The 22,831-nt window shown below is 37.4% G+C and overlaps 1 protein-coding gene across 1 annotated transcript in view; it reads left to right on the top strand.

Moving 5' to 3' along the window:
• Nucleotides 1-22,831, top strand: part of SPAG1 (sperm associated antigen 1) — a 36,497-nt gene that overhangs the window by 2,222 nt on the left and 11,444 nt on the right. The window contains exons 3-12 of the mRNA XM_042808970.1: nucleotides 313-438; nucleotides 3,097-3,164; nucleotides 5,450-5,568; nucleotides 6,035-6,140; nucleotides 8,244-8,374; nucleotides 9,448-9,554; nucleotides 11,756-11,918; nucleotides 15,982-16,404; nucleotides 16,793-16,892; nucleotides 20,020-20,172. Coding sequence (XP_042664904.1) covers nucleotides 313-438; nucleotides 3,097-3,164; nucleotides 5,450-5,568; nucleotides 6,035-6,140; nucleotides 8,244-8,374; nucleotides 9,448-9,554; nucleotides 11,756-11,918; nucleotides 15,982-16,404; nucleotides 16,793-16,892; nucleotides 20,020-20,172 — 1,496 coding nt within the window. The remainder of the gene's footprint in view (nucleotides 1-312; nucleotides 439-3,096; nucleotides 3,165-5,449; nucleotides 5,569-6,034; nucleotides 6,141-8,243; nucleotides 8,375-9,447; nucleotides 9,555-11,755; nucleotides 11,919-15,981; nucleotides 16,405-16,792; nucleotides 16,893-20,019; nucleotides 20,173-22,831) is intronic.

Genomic DNA, 22,831 nt, shown 5'->3' with positions numbered 1-22,831 from the left:
GCATGTTTCTCTTATAATGGTTCCCCTTTTTGGACTCTAAAAGATGATAAAGGAAGGTGTACTTGTACTCTGTTCATCATTAAGTTTTCTTGAATTGGCAAAGTTATGAACAGAAATAACCCTTTTAATTTAAGGAACTTAAGCTTATGTTTAAGCTTTTTAAGCTTGATTTTAGGCTTTATTTTTAATCTTCCTCTGAATTGCTTTTCCTTATTAAGAGCTTTGTATTGTAAGGATAGTTGCAGGGTCATTGTAGACTATGATGTGTATCTGTTGTACAGATTTATGGTATGGATTCTTACTTATTTTCAGAGCTGGGTGGCAGAAATGAATGAAGATGATAATAAGCCACAGGTTTTGAAAACAGGAACATTGCATGAAGGACAAGATAACTTGCCTCCTATTCGTTGTTCCAGCAGCTGTCTTCCTGCTTTCCAGGTATCTCCAATTTTCTAAAACAGTATTTTTACATAAGTATGTTAATTATGTCTTTCTAAGATCAGTAAATTCAGATTTTAAGAACTTCTATCCCTTGAACCTCTAGATTTATTTTATTAACCAGAAAATAAAACCCTTTAAGCTGTCTCATAAGAGACCAATGCTTAAACAAAGCTGCCTCTTACATACTAGCATGCATCTTGTAATTATCTTTTAATCTTGATAAAGAGTCTATTTCTGAAGCAAATCTTAAACACCCTTTTCTATGTACAGTTCATGTTTCAGTAGTGTTAAATGGTATATACTAGGTTTATTTTGCAGGTTTTTTTTTTTACTGGTGTGGAGTCATGGGACATATTTTCTACAAATGAAAGAAGAGTGAGCTTTATAACAGAATTTCCCTCTCTTACATAATACAGAAGTTTCTGTATTCATAATCCTGTTTCTTTTTCACACTGCCTTGGATTTTGAGGTTACATGTATACTGCAAAATAAAAGAGGATCAGGAAGACAGCTTGATTATTTCTGTTTCTGATTGTCCACATTGCTTAATCATTAGTTTTGATCACTTTCTCCAGGACAGAACTAAACCACGTTCTAGAAGTATGGGCTTAGAAGTATTGACTTCCATTAAGCAGTGTGGATGAGATTTCAGCAGATGTAGGTTCTTTGCCAAACACAGTACTATGGTGCAGGACATGCAACACACATTGCAAGTTTTGTTTTAGGAAACTCCTCTGTGATGCTATCTATGCAGCCCTTGTATTATTTTGGATATTCCAAATTGAAAAAGAATACTGGTTAGCTGGCTCAGAATAGTAACTTCTATCACAAGGGACCCAGCAGATATCCAAGGACAAGTTTTTGCATCTGGACTAAATCTGAGCTCCATTTTTTGGTCCAAAAATTATTCACTGAGCTACAGACGCTGTGGGATCCATGCGTTGAGAGTTCTAGCAAGAAACATGACAGTGGCAGAGGATTTTTTTAGTTTTCTGCCTATAATACCAAGTACCAGAGAAAAGTTAACACAGCATGCAAGCATAACCTTTTCCTGAGAGGCTCTTGGATGAGAACAAACGAGAAATTCCTGACTCTGCTGTAGCCATGGTTTGGTTACAGTGACCTCAAGAATTTGAGACCTAGCATGTTAAGGATTTTTGAAATTTTGCATCAACACTTCTGCTGTATTCCATTAAAAGACACATTGTAGTTCTCTTGCTGTATTAAAGTTGCATTTGTGTGTAATATGTCATGAGTTTTCTTCTGAGTTTTCTTCTATATGCTCATTTAAGCAATGTACTTACATTTGAAAAGAAGTTTGTAACATACGGAATGCATACATAATGATGTCGTTTCCTAGGAAGCCATATTTAGGTTACCTTCTCCAAACATGCATTAATCACTAAACGTGTTTGTCGTTTTGTCTAGCTTCTTGAACAACTGAGAACATTATGTGTAATTCTGGAGTCACATACTACAAAAGTTTATGTAACCTAGCATTATAGATAGCTGCAAGTGTTTATAGGAAGGCACACATTTGCATCATGTAAATTGAGGTGCTTATATTCAACTGCGGAAGTATTTCCTTGTAACAGTGCCACCACCGGTAAATCTAGTTTAAGAGGCTGCTGCTGGTTTCCTTGGTTCAGTTTATCTTGTGTCACTTGCACTGGTACAGATGTTTAGGGGCTGCACTTTAATCTCTATCAAATTGTTTGAACCCACATAATTGTAAATCTGCAATCCTACAAACAATTACACTGGTCTAACTTGGTGAGAGATAGATTGCGAGGTAAGAGGAGGGTCGAACAAACAGCAAAGAGTACATGGGAATGTTTTGAACTGGATGTTCCACAATGGAATCCTGTTTGGAACCACACCTTGTTGAATGTTGGAGTCAACAAGCAGGGAGAGACATATCAGAAACGGTCTGGCAAAGGGGGAAAAGATGCCAAAGGTGACAGCTATGGAAATATGTTCCACTGGGATAGGAGATGGGTTGCAATATATGCCAGGTGAGTCAGTTATTGTGGTGGATTGTTGAAGGATAAATTATCCTAAGGATAAATTCGAGGTGAGGCAAATACCAGTGGTGGACCTTGTCTAAAAGTAAGAATGAGCATAAATCATCTTGGAAATTAGCTCAGTTGGAATGAGTCAAAGAAGTATAAAGATGCTATCTAAAAGTCAAAGCAAATGTCCATTTTATGCTTGTTTGGAAGCCTCCAGAGGCTCTGAGAAACTGTGCGTTGCATTCTGTTGGGAATGGCAAGCCTAAAATGAGGTTAGTGATTCAATCTCAGCATTAAACATCTCATTACAGAGATGGAGTTTCCCAAGAGTAAATAAAGTTCCTTGCTGTGTTGAAAATACAGTTTGGAAGATGGCAATTCAGTATACTTTTTAGAAAGAGCAGTGTCCTGTGTGAAAAAATTTATCCAGTGCCTCGTGGATAACAGGATGTGTAACAGGGCAGTGCAGAGAAAGTCTGATTACAAATGCATAAAGATGTTCATTAAAGCTACACAAATTAAATATTCAAGACTGTGCTGAAATTAGTCATGACTGTTAATTAGTAGGGATATCTATTACAGAAAAAAAAAGTGTGTTTTTTCTTTTGGAAATTATCTTATAGGCTGGCTGTTTCTTTTTCAGAATGAAAAGTTCCAAAACAAACAAAGAAATAAGAAAAATATACCACGGGATTACAGTGAATGGGATAAGTATGTCAAATCCTTTATATTTTTATATTTTAATTTTGATTAACTCTTACTTACTTTATAATGAAACACAGTGGTTTGTTTGGTTTTTTAAAAGCATTGTCCAGAAACACAGTAATAAGGTTAGTTTTTCAGGAAACTGCTTCAATGAAACTTAGGTTTTTCATAACAGTTCTGTTAAATTGCAAATGATGCACTGTGGTGCTACCAGCTGAAAGGAAGTTAGTCGGTATTTCTTCTATCCAAGTGGTGTGAAATATAATGAGTCAACAGAAAAATACAAATAGAATGTGATTTTGTTTAATATTTCTTCTTCTTTTTTTTTAAAATGTTCAAAATATAAAGCCTACGGAGGTACCTAAAGCGGGAAATTAAAGATAGCTTAATTTATCACATTTTCAAAATAAAATAATGGTGACACATCACAGATTGATGCCCCCAAATTATTGCATGTGAAGGAGGTACACTTCTGTGTTATGGACAGTAGCAGCTTCCCTGCAGCTCTTTAAATGGTGCTGTAGAATCACAGAGTCATAGAATCAGACTGAAGATATTTCCAGTGCTCTTGGTGGGGAGCTTAATCTAGAGACAGTGAGGTTGTTGATGAAAATTTTTAATATCTCACTCTGCCACCAAAAAAACTCTTTAGAAATCCTGTCTGCTTAAGACTTGCATGTAGTATATTGTCATAGGATCACAGAATCATTGAGTTGCTCAGGTTGGAAAAGATCTTGAAGATCATCGAGTCCAACCATGACCTAACCATACTACCCTAACTAACAACATTCTGTTAAACCACGTCCCTGAGCACCACATCCACGTGGTTTTTAAACACATCCAGGGATGGTGACTCAACCACCTTCCTGGGGAGCCTATTGCAGGGCTTAACAACCCTTCTGTAAAGAGGTGTTTCCTGATATCCAACCTAAACTTACCCTGGCACAACTTGAGGCCATTTACCCTCATCCTGTCACCTGTCACCAGTGAGAAGAGACCAACCCTCCTTTTGCTGTAAGCATCTTTCACATATTGGGAGAGAGCAGTAAGGTCTCCCCTCAGCCTCCTTTTCCCCAGACTAAACAGCCCCAGCTCCTTCAGTTGCTCATTCTCCAAGCCCTTGTCATGAATATGCGCTCCAAAAACTGTGGCCTTCCTGCTCAAAGGTGGTTAAATAAGCAGGTTATCAAAATCATTTCTGCAACAATTTATTTTTCATCCTTTTTTACTCTGTATCACTTGAAGTAATCATTTTTTAATATTACTTGCAATTTTATGTATGTGCTCAACCTTTGTCCTTCAACATGCTGATAATAGTGGATTTTCCTGTATGTAGGAAATAGTTTAGATTATGTGGGTACACTGAAGCAGAAGTTGTTTAGACTATCCCTGAACAAGAAAGTTTTTACTTATTTAAAAATCATTGTTTTGAAGTGTAATTAATTTACAATGAAAAAGTGAAAGTAGTGAAAGATCAGATTTAAAAGGGAGCACAGTTAGTCTTACCTGAAGAGGTTTTGAATTGTGTAATTTTTGTGAATGATGTCCCATTTCAGAAATAAATTATTCAGGTTGTTGAGATTATTGTGAAAAACAAAGCTATTTTCCATTGAGTCAGAAATAGAGAGGCGGTGTGGCGTAGGAATTGGTTATTATGTATTTGTTTTGTAGGATTACAGCAGCAATGTTTATTCAGTATAAATTCCTAAGCACTTTTTAGAAGCTACCTCAGAGTAACCTTAGAAATATCTGAGACTGTTTGGAAACCTCTCTCAAGTTTATGCTGTTAGTCACATTGAAGCTGTGTATTCAGTGTTTTCAATAAAGGTTAATACAGATATTTGACAGGACTGGAATTGAGCCTGAAGATGCAGTTTTCATAAATTTCACCTGCCTTTATTTGGAGGTGGTGAGGAGGGGAGGCAGATATTTTGCTGATTTTTAGTTACTTGGTTTTGTTTGTTTTAAACAAGAAGGGAGGATGAAGGAATATTTGCTGTTTATTGTTTAAATGCATGTATGTTTACATACATTTGTGCACCTGTGTGTACATATATGTACATATGTATATTTGTATGTATGTATGTGCACATAGATATGGGAGGAACAAACAATAACACAAGGAAAGGAGGTAAGACTAGACATCTTTTACCTAACAAGTAATGAGTAATTGATTGCTGCTTTTATGCCTGCTTAGCTTTGGTTTATAATGGAAATACTGCACGCCGTTCTGAAAATAGAGGACTTTTCTTCTGCAACATTGTTGTATTTGTTATTTGTGTTAACTTAAGGTTCGATGTGGAAAAGGAGTGTTCTAAAATTGATGAAAGCAGTGAAGAAAACAACTCAAAAGCAAGATTCTCTATTAGACCGAGTCTTCCTCTAATTGAAAAGAAAATAAACACCACTGGTAATGTCCTAGAAGCATATTTTTTAATTTTCTTTGACTGTAGTACTCTGTTGTCAAATGTGAATACAAATCAAATTGTATTATAGAGATGTCTTTATTTTTCAGTACCTAGAGTTGCTAAAATTTCATAGAAGTTCATGTTTAAAAGTATAATATCGTTGTCTTAATAATTGCTTAAAATATTTTAACATGCTTAGGTTGAGAGAGCTAAGTTAAAATATAAAGCACACTTCTGCTGCTATGATCCACTGCTAGAGGTTAACGAATTCATCTTGTGTTCAGAATGTGTCATCAGAGGGATCTAGGTTTTTATTATAGAAATTATAAGGCAATTCTGTCTTTTTATAATTCAGGTTCTTTTAAAAATAATATAAGGAATGTAACATTCAAAGTATTTTAGCTGACGGTATTTTGATTGCATCTATGCAAACTGGTGGTTGTAACAAGTATAAGTACCTTCTTATAGGCATGACAAAGAAAGAGAAGATCTTTATTGCTACTCGGGAAAAAGAAAAGGGCAATGAAGCCTTTGCCAGTGGGGATTATGTGGAAGCAGTGACATATTACACTCGGTGAGTAAGCAGCTCGTTCCTTTATTTTAATAACATTTACCTGTGAGCATTGTTTTGATAGCTATGGTGACAATTAGATTATTTTCAACAGGGTGAAGGGATTTTACAGAAGAATCCTTCTAGCACTGTTGCATCCTGATACTAATTTTTATTTATCGAGAAGATAGATCAGATAGATTTATTTTTAAAAACTGACTTAATAACCTGTGCTTAGGAGAAAGAAAAAGAATTATGTGCGACTTAAGCATAACTGTGTAATTAGTAGCAGTCCAAGGAAAAGCATATCATCTCAGTTTCATCTCAGGGACAGAATTGTCTGGCAGGATGCTGTGTTTTGGTTCTAGGAGAAGAACAATGCTGATAATTCACCAGTGTTTATAGCTGCTGCTAAGCAGTGTTGTACAGAGCCAAGGCCATTCTCATCAAAGGGCCCACAGATCTGGGAAGGAACAGAATGAGGACAGCTGGCTTTAACAGGCCAAAGGGATATTCCATGCCATATGGCATCAAGCAGAAGGTGTTTTGGAGGGGATGGGAGTTCATCTTGCTCTCTTCTGCTGCTCATAGGCTAACTGGGCATGGGTTGGGAGATTCTGAACAATTGCTTGTGCATCACCTATTATAAACATTTATATATATGTGTGTATATGTCATAACTGTTATCCGTTTCTCTATCTTAGTAATTGGTTTTACCTCAGCCCATGAGTTCTACTTTGTTTTTCTGGATCCTCTCCCCCATCCTGCTGGGAGAGAAAGGAGGGAGAGAACAACAGTGTGGTGCTCAGCTTAAACCACAACTTATGTAGGCACTGGATTAAAAAAGTGCCAACTGAATCTTGCCTTTATTAGTGCTGCATTCTATTTCTAGTCCAGGATTTTGCATTTGCTGTTGTTTCTTGGGGGTTTTTTTTGAGCTTACTGTGAAGTTTGTCAGCTTGTTTCTCTGGCTTGTTAAAGCCTTTCTTGTCTGGAGTTCATCTCTCTGCTGTATTATGGACTATTCCCCCTGTAACTGTGTATCAGCGAGGAGCTTCCTGGGAGAGCCTTCTGTTCCATCTTAGAGATGGTGGTGTTAAGTTGTATTGGTCCTGCAGGGAGGCCTCTAATAACTGGTCGCCAGTTGGACTTCATATGTCTTGTCACACTTCTTCGAGCTCAACAGTCCAGTTAGTTTTCTTTCTACTTTATTGCCCACTTAGGTAGTCCACATTTTACCTATTTGGCCATGAGGACACTGTTGCTTGCTTCAAGAATCTTAAACTCTACCATGTCATGGCTGCTGCAGCCAAGGTGCCCAGGTGACCCAAAAGGCCAGTAACATCTTAGCCTGTAACAGAAATAGTGTGGGTAGCAGGACTAGAGAAGTGATTGTCCATTTGTATGAAGCACAGGTGAAACTGCATTTTGAATATTGTGTTCAGTTTTGGGCCCATCATTACAAGAAGGACACGGAGTTGCTCCAGCATGTGCAGAGAACAGCAGTGAAGCTGGTAAAGGGACTAGAAACAGGACTTACACTCCCTTGTGACTGAGGAGATGGCATTATTTCATCTGGAGAAAAGGAGGGTGGGGGGAGACTTCATTCTCTGCAGCTACCTGAAAGGAAGGTTGCAGCGAAGTGGGTGTTGGTCTCTTTTCTCGGGTGACACGTGGTAGGGCAAGAGGAAATGATCTCAAGTTGCTCCAGGGAAGGTTTAGATTGGGTGCTAGGAGTTATTTATTCATGGAGAGGGTGAGCAAGCATTGGAACAGGCTGCCCCACTGGTTTAATGATGAGACTGTTAGGTAGGTCAGGTTGATGGCTGGATTTGGTGATCAAAAAGGTCTTTTACAACCTAATTGATTCTATGATTTTTGATACTCTAAAGGTATCATTTGACAGTTTGGCTTGAATCTATATGGATGAGCAGTGGGAGCCCTGAAGATAGTAAACATAGTTGGTGGATTATCGTCTCTGTTGTTGCGAGAAATCCCTAACCACTTTGATTAAATTAGTATCAGCATTAATGTTGTAACAATACTGTTTACAGATTCCAATAGTACATTGCTTCTATATTCAGCCTTCCTAATGATGGGCCCAGCATGATCAATACTCTCTTGCAGGAGTATATCTGTACTACCCACTGTAGCTGCATACAATAACAAAGCTCAAGCAGAAATCAAACTTCAAGACTGGGACAGTGCCTTGCAGGATTGTGAGAAGGTGCTAGATATGGAACCTGGCAATGTAAAAGGTAGAGTTAAATATAAATGTGTCATTCTACGTATCGTTTTATTCCTAGCAAATAAAATTGTTATTTGTATCCATTCATGTTGATAGTTGCTTTCACTGAGTGGAGTTCCAAGTATGAAGAAGAAGGAAATTAGCTTCCCAAAGTAATTTCGACAGTATTTTGGAAGTCAGGGAAGTTTTAAGCAGTCTACTCTGTTGTTCCGTGATGGCTATTCTTATGCAACAGTGTGGAGCTAACTTCTGTTTTTTATATCATAAGTATATACCCTCTTATATTTGTGCAGTTGTTTACATAGTACCTATACTGAAGCATTAATTATCTTAAAAGCAACAGGAAAACAATGAAAGTTGCTGGTTTAATCCTTTCTTAAGGTAAAGGCTTGAGTGCAGGTAACTGTATTTGCACGTGAGGAGTGGACAAATTGGAAAAACATGAGAAGATGCTTCACAGTGAAGCTGGTGAGGGGTCTGGAACACAAGTCCTGTGAGGAGCAGCTGAAGGAGCTGGGATTGTTCAGTCTGGAGAAGAGGAGGCTCAGAGAAGATCTTATTGCTCTCTACAACTGTCTGAAAGGAGGTTGTGGTGAGGCAGGGGTCGGCCTCTTCTCCTGCGTAACTAGCGATGGGACGAGAGGGAACAGCCTCAAGTTCCTCCAGGGGAGGTTCAGGTTGGATATTAGGAAAAATTTCTTCTCCAGAAGAGTGGTCAGATACTGGAATATGCTGCCTGGGGAGATGATGGAGTCACCATCTCTGGATGTGTTCAGGAAACATGCACTGAGGGACATGGCTTGGTGGGAAATATTGGTGGTAGGTGGATGGTTGGGCTGGATGATATTTGAGGTCTTTTCAAATCTTGGTGATTCTACGATTCACAAGTTGTGATTCCTATCTCAAAAGATGTCACGGAATCAGATTGCTAAAAACAGTGAAGAGAATCAGTAAGCCACTCATTATGAAGCAAATGCAGTAAACTTTAGAAATTGTTCTACACTTCATATTTATACAAAAATAATGAATAGTTTTTCACTTTATGCTTTAAAAATTTATGTAATACATGCTGTTCCTTTGTAGCTCTGTTGCGCCGTGCCACTGTTTACAATCAGCTGAAGAATTACCAGGCAGCTATGAGAGATCTGAACACAGTACTGTGCATTGAACCAGAAAATGCTGTAGCTAAGGTAAAGATAAATGACTTGCATATGACTTGAAAACCGTTGTAGGCAGTTGCAGAATAGTGCTTATCATTTATATTATTTGATTTGAATCTTAAGTTTGAGGACACAATTATCTACTGTGCCAGTGATCAGTTTCCCAAGAGCACTTAGGTGCTTGTGGTAGAAAGTAGGTACCTGAATGTGACCAAATCTTCTCGTACTTAGTTGTGAGAACCTGTAGGTGCTGAAGTCTTTTGTATTAAAGTAATCCAGGTGCCTGGCATATAGCTGCTGAACATGCTCACAGGGTTAGTGCATTGGCTAAAATTTCTGTCGAAAAGATCCATTGGGATAAATGCACTTGAACACTTTGATATGTAATTCACAAGAAGAATTCAAAAGAGATGCCAGGCATTTTATTGTTGCAGTGGTAAAGCTAACCTGAAAGGAGAAGACCTAAGTTCTGTCTTTACTTCATTGTGTTCAACGTTATAAATCTCATTTCTCGTCTGCAGGCTGGGAAAAAACAAACAAACCAAACTTGCATACTTTATGAATAGGCACCTTGGAGAGCAGGATGCTTTATTTGAAAGCTCAGTGTCAGGATGTGGTCCTTGTACAACTACTACTTCAGCTACTTAGGACAAGATTGGTTCTTGTCATTGCATTGGTATTTTCTTACAAGCGATTTACGGCTTTGAATATGGATACCACCTGCCCTGAGAGTTTTCAGTACTAGGCAACTTTGATACTAAGCTGCAATTGGCTTGTCCATCATGCTGCTACCCCTCAGTTTTGGGAAATTGTCTCATCACGTGAATTCTATTTGGTTCTTACTGTTGGCACATTCTAAAACGCTAGCAGCTTGCTGATTGCTTCTTCTTTCTGTGGAGTTACTTGACCACTGCTATTGCTTCCACCAGAAAAGTCAGAGAGATCTAAGCCTATATGTCAAATTAACGACCTTTGCATTCATGCCTGTTCTTGCAGATAACTTCCTAGCAAGAACAGTTCACATTAGTAGTGTGACTAGCTCCAGAGTTCGCATCAACCAAGGAATCTACTTACCTGCTTCTTTATCTTTTCAAACACATTTGTCTTGACTGCTAAAAGAGCTCTTTTGCTTTTTGTTTTACCCTTTATAACACTGGACTTCTCAGTCTATACTGACAAACTCCTCAGAAGTCTTTGTGCAAAGGCTGTGCTGAGACTTCTGATAATGGTATTCATTGTGAGTATGCTCTTCAGAGATCCAAAAGCAGTGGTAACTCAGCTGAGTAATGCTTCTCGTTGCTGAAACAGTGTCGGTTCTTTGTCCTTATCTGTGCCAGCTCTTCTGCCTTGGCTGAGACACCTAGAGGTGACACAGTGCTTGGCAGGACGTGTTTTTCAGTTCCTTTTTACTTGAAGGATCCTCAAAACCCTCTTGAGCTAAATAGTATGTAGAACACAAACAAAATGAATGTTTAAATGCAGAGTCACTGAAAGAAAGGTAAATTGCCTGTCAGTAACAATCTTGGCTTTTTCCTGTCCTTGTTTATCTTTTTCTTGTTGAAGTGAGTACTGAAACAGCACTTCTTTGTACAGCACTGAATACAAAACCAGAAGGTGCTTAATATTAGGTGTATTTACTCTGTTCTGAAAGTGTGTTGTTGAGGCTTTTTTTTTTTACTAATCCAAAAATATTTAAGGAATGAGAAACCTTCTGTCTAATTCGTAGATGTTACAAGAGAAACAAAATTTTTCATTATTCAGAAGTGTCCTGCTACACTGCTAAGAAGTTGTTACCTCTTGTGGTTCTATTTCTGCCGGTCACATTAGTCCATCAAATATCCATCAGACACCGAGTTCCCCATAGCGTAAGCACAGATGAACTGGTTTTAGGCTTTTTCAGAGGCTCTACAAAGCCTATTTTCAGTGTGGCTTTTCTGAGTAGACCATGCCAGATATCATCATAGCATGATATGTTTATTCAGCTATTTGGTAACGCTTAAGAAAAGAAAGATACATATTTACTTAGGTGCTTTATTCTGAGTTTCAAAGAGGCAGAAATTCAGTGTTAATCATGACTTTGATACTGACTGAAAAGTCACATTTATTTTCTCTGGTTTTATATTGGTAATATTTATCTGGATAATTCTTCAGGATCTTTTGTATATTACTTAACAGAATGCATTTTCTAGAAATAAAGGCTTTTGCTGTAACTGTTTATTTTTCTATTGCAGAAAAATCTGCTAGAAATTGAAAAGAAACTGAAAGAATTAAAGCCTGGATCTAAGAGTGAAGGCAGAGGAAAAAGAATACTTATTCAAGATATAGAGGATTCAGAAGGTGATGAAGAAAGAGGGGAAAATGCAGAAGAATGTGGAAGAAGCAGCAGAGATAGAAGTAATGTCATATTATTTCCTATTAATTTCAGTCTGAAGAAAAAGATTGAAATTACATTCACTGCTTAAAGTAGGCCTGAATGTATTGGGGTGTGATTAACTGCAGCACTGCTGAGGTGAGGCTGCTGGCATAGTCGGAACTCTTGGCTTCAGGAGAATGTAAGGCAACAACAGCCATTGAGGCTTGTGCTGTCAAGTTGTTTGGGGTTCAGCTGCATGTCTGGGATCCAGCATGCCACAGAAAAACATCTTTGGGTTGGTTTCCACACTTTCTATTGGTACTTCAAGGTAATTTGGCAAGACAGCCGTGGCTTTTCTGTTTTCCACAGCCTATGTAACTCTGTACCTTGAAATTAATTCAGTCTGTTGTTTTTTCAGTTACCCAAATGTTCTACTTACATGCGAATTACAGACTGTAAAGGCTGATTTAATAATGCACTATTTGCACAAGAGTTTGGGGAAAATATATCCTCAAAATCAGTTGTTATCCACTAAGTCTTCTCAGCAAATACCTTGGAAGAAAGGATGGATCATATCCCTAGCCCTACACATCAGTTAATTGGGGGTTGCTTTCCATTGGCACTATTCAGATGACTAAGTGTCTTTTAGTTCCGCAGGAAGACTCCCATCTCTCATCTGATGAAAGGTTATGCTTTTAAACATAGGGAAGTTTGTCGACTGACATCAGTGTCATGTGTGTTCATGTTATATATTTAAGTTTATTTGAGATTAAGGTAGCAAGCATCTTCATAGATTACTGTGTACTTTCACACAGAAAAGGAGAATCACACAGAATTGTCGGGGCTGGATGGGACCTCTGGACATCGTCCAGTCCAATCCCCTGCTACAGCAGGATGCCTACAGTAGATCTCAAGTGACAGCATCCAAATGGGCTTTGAATACCTCCAGAGAAGGAGAGTCCACAGCCCCTCTGGGGAGCCTGTCTGTCCCACTGCTCTGTCACCCTCACAGTAATGAATTTAATCATCGTGTTTGTACAGAACTTCTTGTGTTCCAGTTTGTGTCTATTGCCCCTCGTCCTGTCGCTGGGCACCACAGAAGTCTGGCCCCGTCCACTTCACTCCTGCACTTCAGATATTTACAAACAGTGATGAGATCACATCTCAGCCTCCCCTTCTGCAGGCTGAACAGCCCCAGGGCTCTCAGCTTTTCTTTGTGCAGGAGATGCTCCAGGCCCTTAAATATTTATGTAGCTTTGTAGTTTTAAAGTTTTAAGTTTGTTTTAAAGTACATCTGGAAACAAATACGAAGTCAATTTAATTATTGAATAAATTTGATATCTTCTGTCAATAGCAGAAAGTAGACTAAGCATCTTAATCGTCTAGATTTACTTTCTATGTGATATTAAATTTACTTGCTAGTACCAGCTTAAGGTCCTTGTCATTATGACAGTACCAATCAGGTGTCTCTAACATGATTTGGAACCATGCTTAGATTGAAGATCTTCTTATCTTCATATGTCTTCATATGTCTTCATATGTCTTCATATATCTTCATATATCTTCATATATCTTCATATATCTTCATATATCTTCATATATCTTCATATATCTTCATATATCAGTCTTCTATCTTGTGACCTTGTTTTCTTTAACAAAATTGTTCTTCATGGGGGGATGTTGTTTAGGATTTGATTGAGAAAACAATGTCTCTGCAGATGAATTACGTACTGTGGATGAATTACACACTGTGTTCTGCTGATCTTGACCAGGTAGAGTTGTTCCTCTGAAGTAATGACTTATGCCCTTAAGTAAAAGGTGGTATCCTCACAGTGACTGATTGACAGCCTTCCAAAACAAATAGTTGATAACACTCTTTGAGTTTCTCTTGTTGATTTTCTAAACAAATTTTATTAAGTGGATATGGTATGTCTGTGATCATGCTTTCACTGTAATAGAAAGTTCATTTGCCACTGTGGCCTCGAGTAAGTGACCATGTCTGTGTCCATTCTCCCTATGGTTAGAAGCCTTATTGATGAGCTCTTCTATGAGAACGTTTGTCCACCTTGTTAACCATTGTAATTGCCATTCTGCATTCCCTGATCCTCTTTTCAGTGTGCTTTTACATTTTGTATTTTTTTATTTTTAGAATTGTAAATGTTGTGAAGAAGGAACTCTCACTTAGAAGTACTTTGTGTAATGCCTAGTAGTACTGGTCATACTGTCATTTTTATGCTCTATTGAAAACTCTATGAGAAATTAGGTCACATTAAAATACACACTTTTGAAAAATAACTCTAGAATTGAATTTGTAGTGAACTTCCTGAAATCAAGAAAACCCCTCAATTACAAGGCCAGTGTAAATGTTGACCAGTAAGTTGTTTTCCATTCTTTATGACTACTTCAAACAATCAGAGACTGGAATTATTTAAGAAGTTTGTTCATTATGTGTTCTGGTTTAGAACAATCCAAGTTTCATTTCAGTTTCAGCTACAGCAAGAACGTGTAATACAGGATAGTTTAACTGACACAGTGTTGTACAAGAGCAAAAAATATTATTATATATATATATGTAAAATATAAAAAATTGTTAAAGATTTATCTGTCAAGATTAGGGTGATTCCAGTTGCCTTTATATATAGCTAGTCCAGAATGGATAAAAAAAATTGAAACTATTACTTGGTTTCATAGGAGGTGAATTCATTGTGAAGTGTACTTAGATATTTTGCTGTTCATTCTGCATTCCATTTCATTTTGTGCCATGCTCTGAAGGAGATATACCTTCTGTAGCTGAGAACTCATTTTAAGTGATGTAATCCATTGTGTAAACACGTCAAATATTCCTTTCAGGGCATTCGATAACTTTCCATGTTAAGTTGGTTCTTTTAGTGCTAACATGGATGAAAATTCTTTTTTGGCATATTTAGCATTGCCACATTTTTGCTGGACAGAAATCTCAAATAAAAATAATAAAGCTTCATAAAAATGGAGGAAGGGGAAGTAGAACAGATTTTTCGTATCATCGTTCCCATTGCAGAGTATCAGCTTACCGAAAAATAAACGTATTTCAAATCAAAGAGGCTGAGATGAATTCAGAGCTTTTGTCTATTAGACAGCAGAGAATCTAAAAGCTCACGTACATAGACAACAAGACTCCAGTAGTTCTACTGCATATGGCATGAATTGTTTTCAAAAATCTTACGCTTTCCCATCCTGTTTGGTTTAATTTCAGTTACATTTTGTGCATCAAAAAATGTACTTTCATATTCTATCAACTTCAGAAGTTTAGTTTGAGTCATTTGAAATTATTCTAATACAGGAGGACATGAAAAACTGTTTGGCAGGCGAGCACATCAAGTTAAGGGAAGAGGAAAATCCAGCATTTTAATTAATTGTGCCAAGTGATAATTAAAAGAAAATGTTTGCAGAAGTCCCTTAATGTAACTGGTATTTTCAATAGTCAGGCTTTCCACTGAAATATGTATTTGAATGCTGGATTGGTAATCTGCTAATAATTCAGGTGAATAAGGGATTTATGTATGTTAATATCCAATACTGTTACTTTGTGATTTTTTTTTTTTAAATTAATGGTAATGGTGAAAATTGAATGATCTGAACTGTCTACAAAAGGCTCGTTGAACTTAGTTTAAATGAAGCCTTTTTGAGAATGTTGTATGAAATTTTATTCCTCCTACAGGAAGGAGAGAATTCTAAAATGTGTAACATCACTGTTTTATTGGTCGCGTGTTCTGGTTTTAACCTGCAAAAATTTTGATTTGGTCATGGAAAATCAGTGTTGCTATTTTAATATTCAGTATTTAAAGAGTTAATTCCAAGGTGAGCTCTGTTCCATTCTGACACTGCAGAACAGGGGCGTTCCCTGGTGCTCAGCAGGGAGAAATGCGATTTCACAGGAATGCTTTCTTGGTATTCATTACAGATCACTGCTAAGTAGGAACTGTCCTGTGTTTTTTGAGGCAAATCAGTCTTTGTGAAATGCAGCTTTGTTGCTCTGTATTCTCTGGAAGCGCACCCCTCGTTTGGCATGGCAGTAGTTTCTTCTGATGATGCAAGCTCTAACTCAGCTGATTAACTTCCTTGCAGAAATTGTCCTGCCAGTAAGAGGCGAGGCGGCTTTGGGGAAGGCTGAGATGGGGAACCTGCTGAGAAAGTTTCACAGCAAAGGAGGTGGCTCCAAGTTGGATGGCAGAGAGACCGAGAAGCAGAAGGAATCAACTGAGAGTGGATTAAAAAAAGACGCAGCGGAGAAAAAATCACAGAAAACAGACCATGAAGGTGAAGCCAACGGTTATTTAAACAGCAACCAAACAAGTGAAAACCCTGAAGCCGGCCAGTCCTCCAGATCGCATGGCGCGGGGTCCCTGCCAGCTGGTTCTGCCCATTCAACTTCACTTCCTCCAGCTGCTGCAAAACTGAAAAGTGAAGGAAATGAGTTATTTAAGAGTGGGCAGTTTGGAGAAGCTGTGCCCAAATACTCAGAAGCAATTGAATATGTCATCAGTGTTGGTAAGTGTGATACCTTACGCTTAAATTTAGAATTGTTGTTTATGTGATTTGAAGGAATTGCAGAAGAACTAACCTAGCCTATCCCTGGATTTTTGGCACGAGTTACTGTGCAGTGAATACTTAGTCATTGCCAGTAGAGGATAATTTACGTAATACAAAATGAGGAAGATGAGTGAAATATTCTTTTAACTTCTCGGGACAGAGATGTTTGCGTTTCTTTGTGTTTGAATAACTAAGTATTCTAGGTGACATACTAAAGGAAAGCTCCTTCCAGCTTTGCATCAAGAGCAGACTGCATCGCTGCAGTACAACTTACTGTATACAAATGCTTTAATTCTTGAGTGTCATTTTAGTAATGGTCTTTGGTTGTAATTGTAACTTCTTTTAGGAGAACGAAGTCCGGATGATTTAAGTATCTTGTACTCAAACAGAGCAGCATGTTACTTCAAAGAAGGCAACTGCAGTGACTGCATTCAAGATTGTAACAGGTAAATTGCAACCTTCTAAGCAGAGCAACAACATTCCTGATGATGATTAAACGTTTTATGTGATATCTTATTATTGTACTTTGAATCCCTGTATAATCTGACAGATGCATTTATTTGTTACATAAACATTCACGTGAAGCTTAGGGAAGGAATAACATTTATCTGACTTACAAGGCTTCTTGTATACACAAGTATATTTAGAAGATCTGCGTTTTTTATTATAACAGCAGGCTTCAGTAATGCTCACTAGTAACCTCTGTGTGCAATCTTTATTAATCCATAATGCTTATAATAATGTAGGAAATTATTTTGAAGCATTTGTGAAGTTCACATATCTGCTTTGTTTCTGTGTTGTTTTTATTTTTTAAATATATATTCAGCTTAGCTACAAGCAATGATTACAGTTAAGAAACTGAGCTAAAATCCTTCCTGCTTATTATGACTTTAAAGGATACGGGAATGAGAGAAGATGACGTGCCTTCAGTAACTTTCAAACACTGCCTTCAGCTAAATTATTAGTGTATTTCCAGATGTCTTTTGTTATATTTTCTTAAATAGGATAAAAACAAAGCTTAAATGGCAAAGAGTTTCTCAAGATGGTTGGGATACTTTAGATCTTTTAGATCTTTTTTTTTTTTTTTTTTGCATGCTAGAAACCAACTGTTAAAAAATACACTTTATATCTAACTGGTTAACCACACTTGTTAAAGGAGATGCAGGAACATGGACAGCTGTCTGATAATAGATTCACACAGAGGGTGGTGAGGCACTGGAGCAGGTTGCCCAAGGAGGTTGTGGATGCCCCATCCCTGGAGGCATTCAAGGCCAGGCTGGATGTGGCTCTGGGCAGCCTGGGCTGCAGGTTGGCAACGCTGCACACAGCAGGGGGTTGAAACTAGATGATCATTGTGGTCCTTTTCAACCCAGGCCATTCTATGATTCTACAATAAAACAAGATGGCATACTTAACAGCCAACAGATAACTCAGGAGTTTTCTATTATAGAAGAATTCAGCCAAAGTCAGTAATACAGTGATTTTGGTTTTTATATTCTTACTGAGTGAAAGCTCATTTTCTCATTATTTTATCACGGTGTTTTTAATCTTGTGCATATTCAAGAACAAGTGATGCCTACTGAGCATAAGAGAGATGGAAGTAATGTAGAAACTGGGAGGCAGAACAGCCAACCTGCAGAAAGTAGGCAGTGTCAGTTAAATTTACTCCAGGCAACACAATATAAGGGATGATTTCCAAATAAGTTGCTTGATTTAATCTAGTAAAACTTGATGTAGTGCTTATGCTTGTGACATTAAAAGTATACAAATGTATTGGACATCTACTAAGTTTTAGCTGCATAAGGCTTAAAGATTTATGAAAAGCCATCTATTGGATCACTCTTTGTGTCAAGTCTCTCATTTGGATATTTCTTGTTATTGTGAGTGAAGCAGGGCTCCTACACTAACTTCATTTTCCCTAATTTAATATGATGGTGTGGCTTGTTTTGTGAATGTATTATCTTTACTTTCTGCCCTGGGAAAAGAGTGTTGCATTCCCACCAAATGCAACACACATTTTCAAGGAATGTCTTCCACTCCAAATAATAATTGTGATTTTTCTGTCATTCTAAATACTAGGAGCCTGAATATTGTGTTAGTTTTTGTGTAAGCTACAGAATTGGGAGCATTTTTGCAAAGTTTTTTAAGAGCTGCGACATCGTATGTTTTTGTATTTTTCAAATGCATTCATTAAGATAAGGAGAGTTGGAATGTTGGTATGCTTGTGAAATAGAAATTTGAAATCTTTGTGACAGAGATTGTTGTTTCTCTAGTTTTGTGGAGGAGTGATGGTGAAAAGCTAACTTAACAGCCAGGAAGGCCAATAACATCCTGGGCAGTACAGAGAGGAATGTAGCCAGTGGATTAAGGGAAGTGATTATCCCTTGTGCTCAGCACTTGTTAGACAGCAACTATGTTATGTTATTGTGTTGGATTTTGGTTTCCCTACTACAAGAAAGGTATTGATCAACTAGAATGAGTTCAGGGAAGTGTCACTGAGGGGGCTTTGGGCTTTTGGAACACTTGACTGGAAAAGCAGAGGGAGCTGGGCAGCTTGAAGAATGGCTTCGAGGGCTCCTAGCAGCAGGCAGCCAGCACCTATGAGGAGATCAACCAGAAGGTGGAACATGCTCTGGCAGTGAGTGTACTGTAGGAGGATAAGTGACAGCTGGCAAAAACAAACCCAAGAAGTTCTGGCTGCACATTGGAAGAAAAAAACATTTCCCAGTGGGGGACAGTGGGATATTGTGACAGGCTGCCTAGGGTGCTTGTGGAGAAATTTCCCTGGAGCTTTTCAAAGCCTGACTGGATAAAGCTCTGAGCAACCTTTGTCTGATGTCAGAGCTGACTCCACATTTAGCAGAAGGTCAGACTAGAGACCTTACTGAGTGTGAATTAGCTTAGGATTCCATGACATCTAATTACCCAGACTCACACTAATTTAAGAATTTTGGTGTTTATCTTTTTGTCTTATTAGCAAGGATCGGTGATTAGTAAAAAGTAATATTTAATTGATAAAGGTTTTGTGGCTTCATCAAGTTACTCGCAAAGCACTTGATATTCAGAAGTTCTGATTACACACCATCAGGGATCAAGGCACAGATGAACAAGACAGGCAGAAACCTAAAAGGCAAAAGTAGACAGGGATATATTTGTTTTTCATTAAATGCATTTTTAGGTGAATATTTTCACATAAGGAAGAAGAATTAAAAAATGTGTAGGCAAAAGCACAATAGACCTGAAATTCTTGTAGGTCTAGGCATGACTTGAGAAAAACAACAGCTGTCATTTTGTTACTTTCATCACCAGGAAAGGAATAGTTCTGCAGGTGGAAGATGCAGATTTGAGTTGAGTAAGTTGTAGTAAAACCATTTCTGACCTGCATTTCATTTGGGGCATTGATAATAAGCCACTCAACAGTGTCTTCCTGGGTTATATCACTGTAAGTCGAATCTGAAATCACACAGTTGTTCCACATAGTTGTATCTATAATGAAATAGTTGTACTACTATTATTTACTACTATTATTTACTTTTTTCTGCTTTAACATCATATCTCTTTTGTTTTTTCCAGAGCTCTGGAGCTTCAGCCATTTTCCCTCAAGCCTCTCCTACGACGAGCAATGGCGTACGAGTCTATGGAGCGGTATCGACAGGCATATGTTGATTACAAAACAGTTCTACAAATAGACAGCAGCATACAAGCAGCAAATGACAGTGTTAATAGGTAAATGCACTTTGTACCTTTTCTACACATCAGTCCAAATAGAGGAATGTAGTTCAGTTTTGCCTGGGAGTACATCCTTTCTGCATTTATCCCACAGCAAGGTCATCACAACTAGTGTGTTAGAACTAGAGGACTGGCTGTTTAATTTTGGTGTTTTCCCACAGCTTAACAGTTGCCCTCTGCAGCACTTTTTTTTTTTTTTTAATTATAATATTAAAAGCCTTTTGGTTTTTTTGGACTGGCACTCCAACTTCTTTCCTAACTTGTATTTGATATCATGTAAAGCAATATTTTAAGTCCATACCTTTTCTCTGCTGTTTCTGTTTCCTTAATTTACTAGCACTCTTTATGTGGCAGCTAAGATTTATGTTAGGTGTGAATTCTTCAGTATGCTGCAGCTGAGCACTAGAGCAGCTTGTTGCAGTGACTGGCTACAAAGCTTAGAGACATAAAAAAAAAAAAAAAAAAAGGAACAGAACAGATTGCTTGGAGATACATTACACTATCTTACTGTAAGATACTATATATAATCGTTCATTATTATGATAGTGTTGTTACAATTTTATTCTCATTAGCATGTTGAAAGTACATAAGCGCACAAATGACAGGATTTTCATGTTGATTTTCTTTCCTTTTTCTTTTTATTGGACAAAAAAATACTTAGGAAAGCAGAACAGACATTAATTGTCAAGCAGGACCCCATGTTTCTGCAACTTTTTGCAATGGAATCTAGTTCTTTCCTTCTTAAGGCTAGGTCATGAGTGTCTATGTTTTTCTTTATGCTTCAGTGAAGAGGCAATAATATTTTTAAGTTCTGCTTATTTAAGAAGAGACGTCCAAAGGAGATCATGAAACTTTACTGTCTCCTCTTTGTAGTCGTATTTTTGATTACACAACAAATTGTTGCTGATCTCCTGGATCTGCATTGATAATAGACCATTTGGTTTGCTGAAGTAACTTCCTGTCTTGGTATCTCTACAGCTTATCAGACTTATTATACCTTTTTTTTTTTTTTTTTTTAAATCTTCTTGGCTTATTTACCTGCAGATATTCTTTTTTTGGTTTCTTCTGACAGTGACTTGTAACTTGCTTAGTAATAAGCTTATTTCCTTCTTTTCCCTTAACATTCTTCCTTTTCTCCTCTCTAGGCCTTCCTTATGTTTTTAGCTTCACTGCTCACTATTCTTTCCTCCCTGGCAACCCATCACCTTATTTCAGCTGCTTCTTCCTTCTTGTCTTCTCTTCTGCTGGTAATTAATTTTTGCTTGCAAATTCTTACTTTCTTGAGCGTGGACCTCCTGCATTACTGAATTTTTAATATAAATTATTTTTGAGTATTTTATTGCTTGTAAGTTAACCTGTAATCGATGACCAAACTATCAATTTTTATTTCTGAAGTGATACACCTTGAAAAATGACTTTTAACAAAGAATTGTAGGTACTGTACAGCCCTTTAACTTTGTGGGACAACCTCAAAATAGATCTTTGAATTTTTTAGAAATGTCAGGTCTTAACAACCTGCTTTTACTGAAGGGTTTATTTGTTCTTGAGTTTCTGGAGGAAACTGGATGGCGATTGTGTAGGAAACTGACAGAAAACCTCATCTTTCTACTTCTGTCTGAAAGTGGGCTCGCTAAATCTTGTTAAGGCTAATCTTGCTGTGTTTACCTGCTAAGCAGCCTTTCAAAAACTCCTAAAACCTACCAGCTGTTCAGTCTGATACTTGAGATTGTTCTCATGTTAAAAATGAGTAGAATTTTTAAGATAGAGCCTTTACCTGCTGTTTTACAACCAAAGTAAAATAAGAAAGAAAGTGTTTATTTTTCTGAAAACTCAACTGAAAACAAGCATAAAGAACTGTGTGTTTATCATGGTTAGATGATTTTCAGTTGTGTCTTTCATGCTGGACAGTATGTTCATGCGTTTCCATTAATTAAATTGAAATGTCATTCCACTTCTCTCAATTGTCAACGGAATTATTCTGTTATTTTCTATGAGAAGAACCAGAAAAATAAATAATTGACTTTTTAATAAGAAGTGTACAGTTTTATTCTCTAATAACATTACCAGAGTCAATCTTAGGGCTGTCTAACTTATGACAGTGTGCCACATTTTTCTTAACACTTGCATTCAAATGATGCTTAAAAAAACCCTAAAGCTTTAGTAGAATAAGAACAAAACAGAATTTCTCTGTCACTCTATAAAATACTGCTTATTAATCACCCAGATTAATAAGCAAAAAAAAGCCCTGGAAGGGTATATGCAGTTGATACAAAGAAAAATGTTCTTGTTCACTTGGAAAACAGATTAAATAGCTAGATCATACACAGAATATCACATTTTGTAGTGTTAAGAACTTATTTTCAATACCAAATGGTATGTTTCATGCAGCATATAGCAGGCATGTTTCATGCAACATAGCACATAAAATCATGCGCTGTATAGCTCTACAAACAGTGCTTTTATTCTGTGTTGTTTTTTAAAATGCTGTATTAATTTACGAGCAGTGTCTGCCTGGGCTGCCCAAGTTGTCCCTGCTTGAGCAGGGAAACTGGACCAGATGGATCCAGAGATCCCTTCCAACCTTAACAACACTGTGGTTCTGTGAAATAGTATTAGAAGTGCTGCTTCTTGTATTGGTTCTTCTTTTGGATCCTAA

The sequence above is a fragment of the Centrocercus urophasianus genome, unplaced genomic scaffold, assembly GCF_019232065.1.
Source record: "Centrocercus urophasianus isolate 14NV4802_14NV808 unplaced genomic scaffold, USGS_Curo_1.0 seq_11, whole genome shotgun sequence".
Taxonomy (NCBI): domain Eukaryota; kingdom Metazoa; phylum Chordata; class Aves; order Galliformes; family Phasianidae; genus Centrocercus; species Centrocercus urophasianus.
Note: the sequence above shows the minus strand (reverse complement) of the source record. Positions and strands in the feature narration are given on the sequence as shown.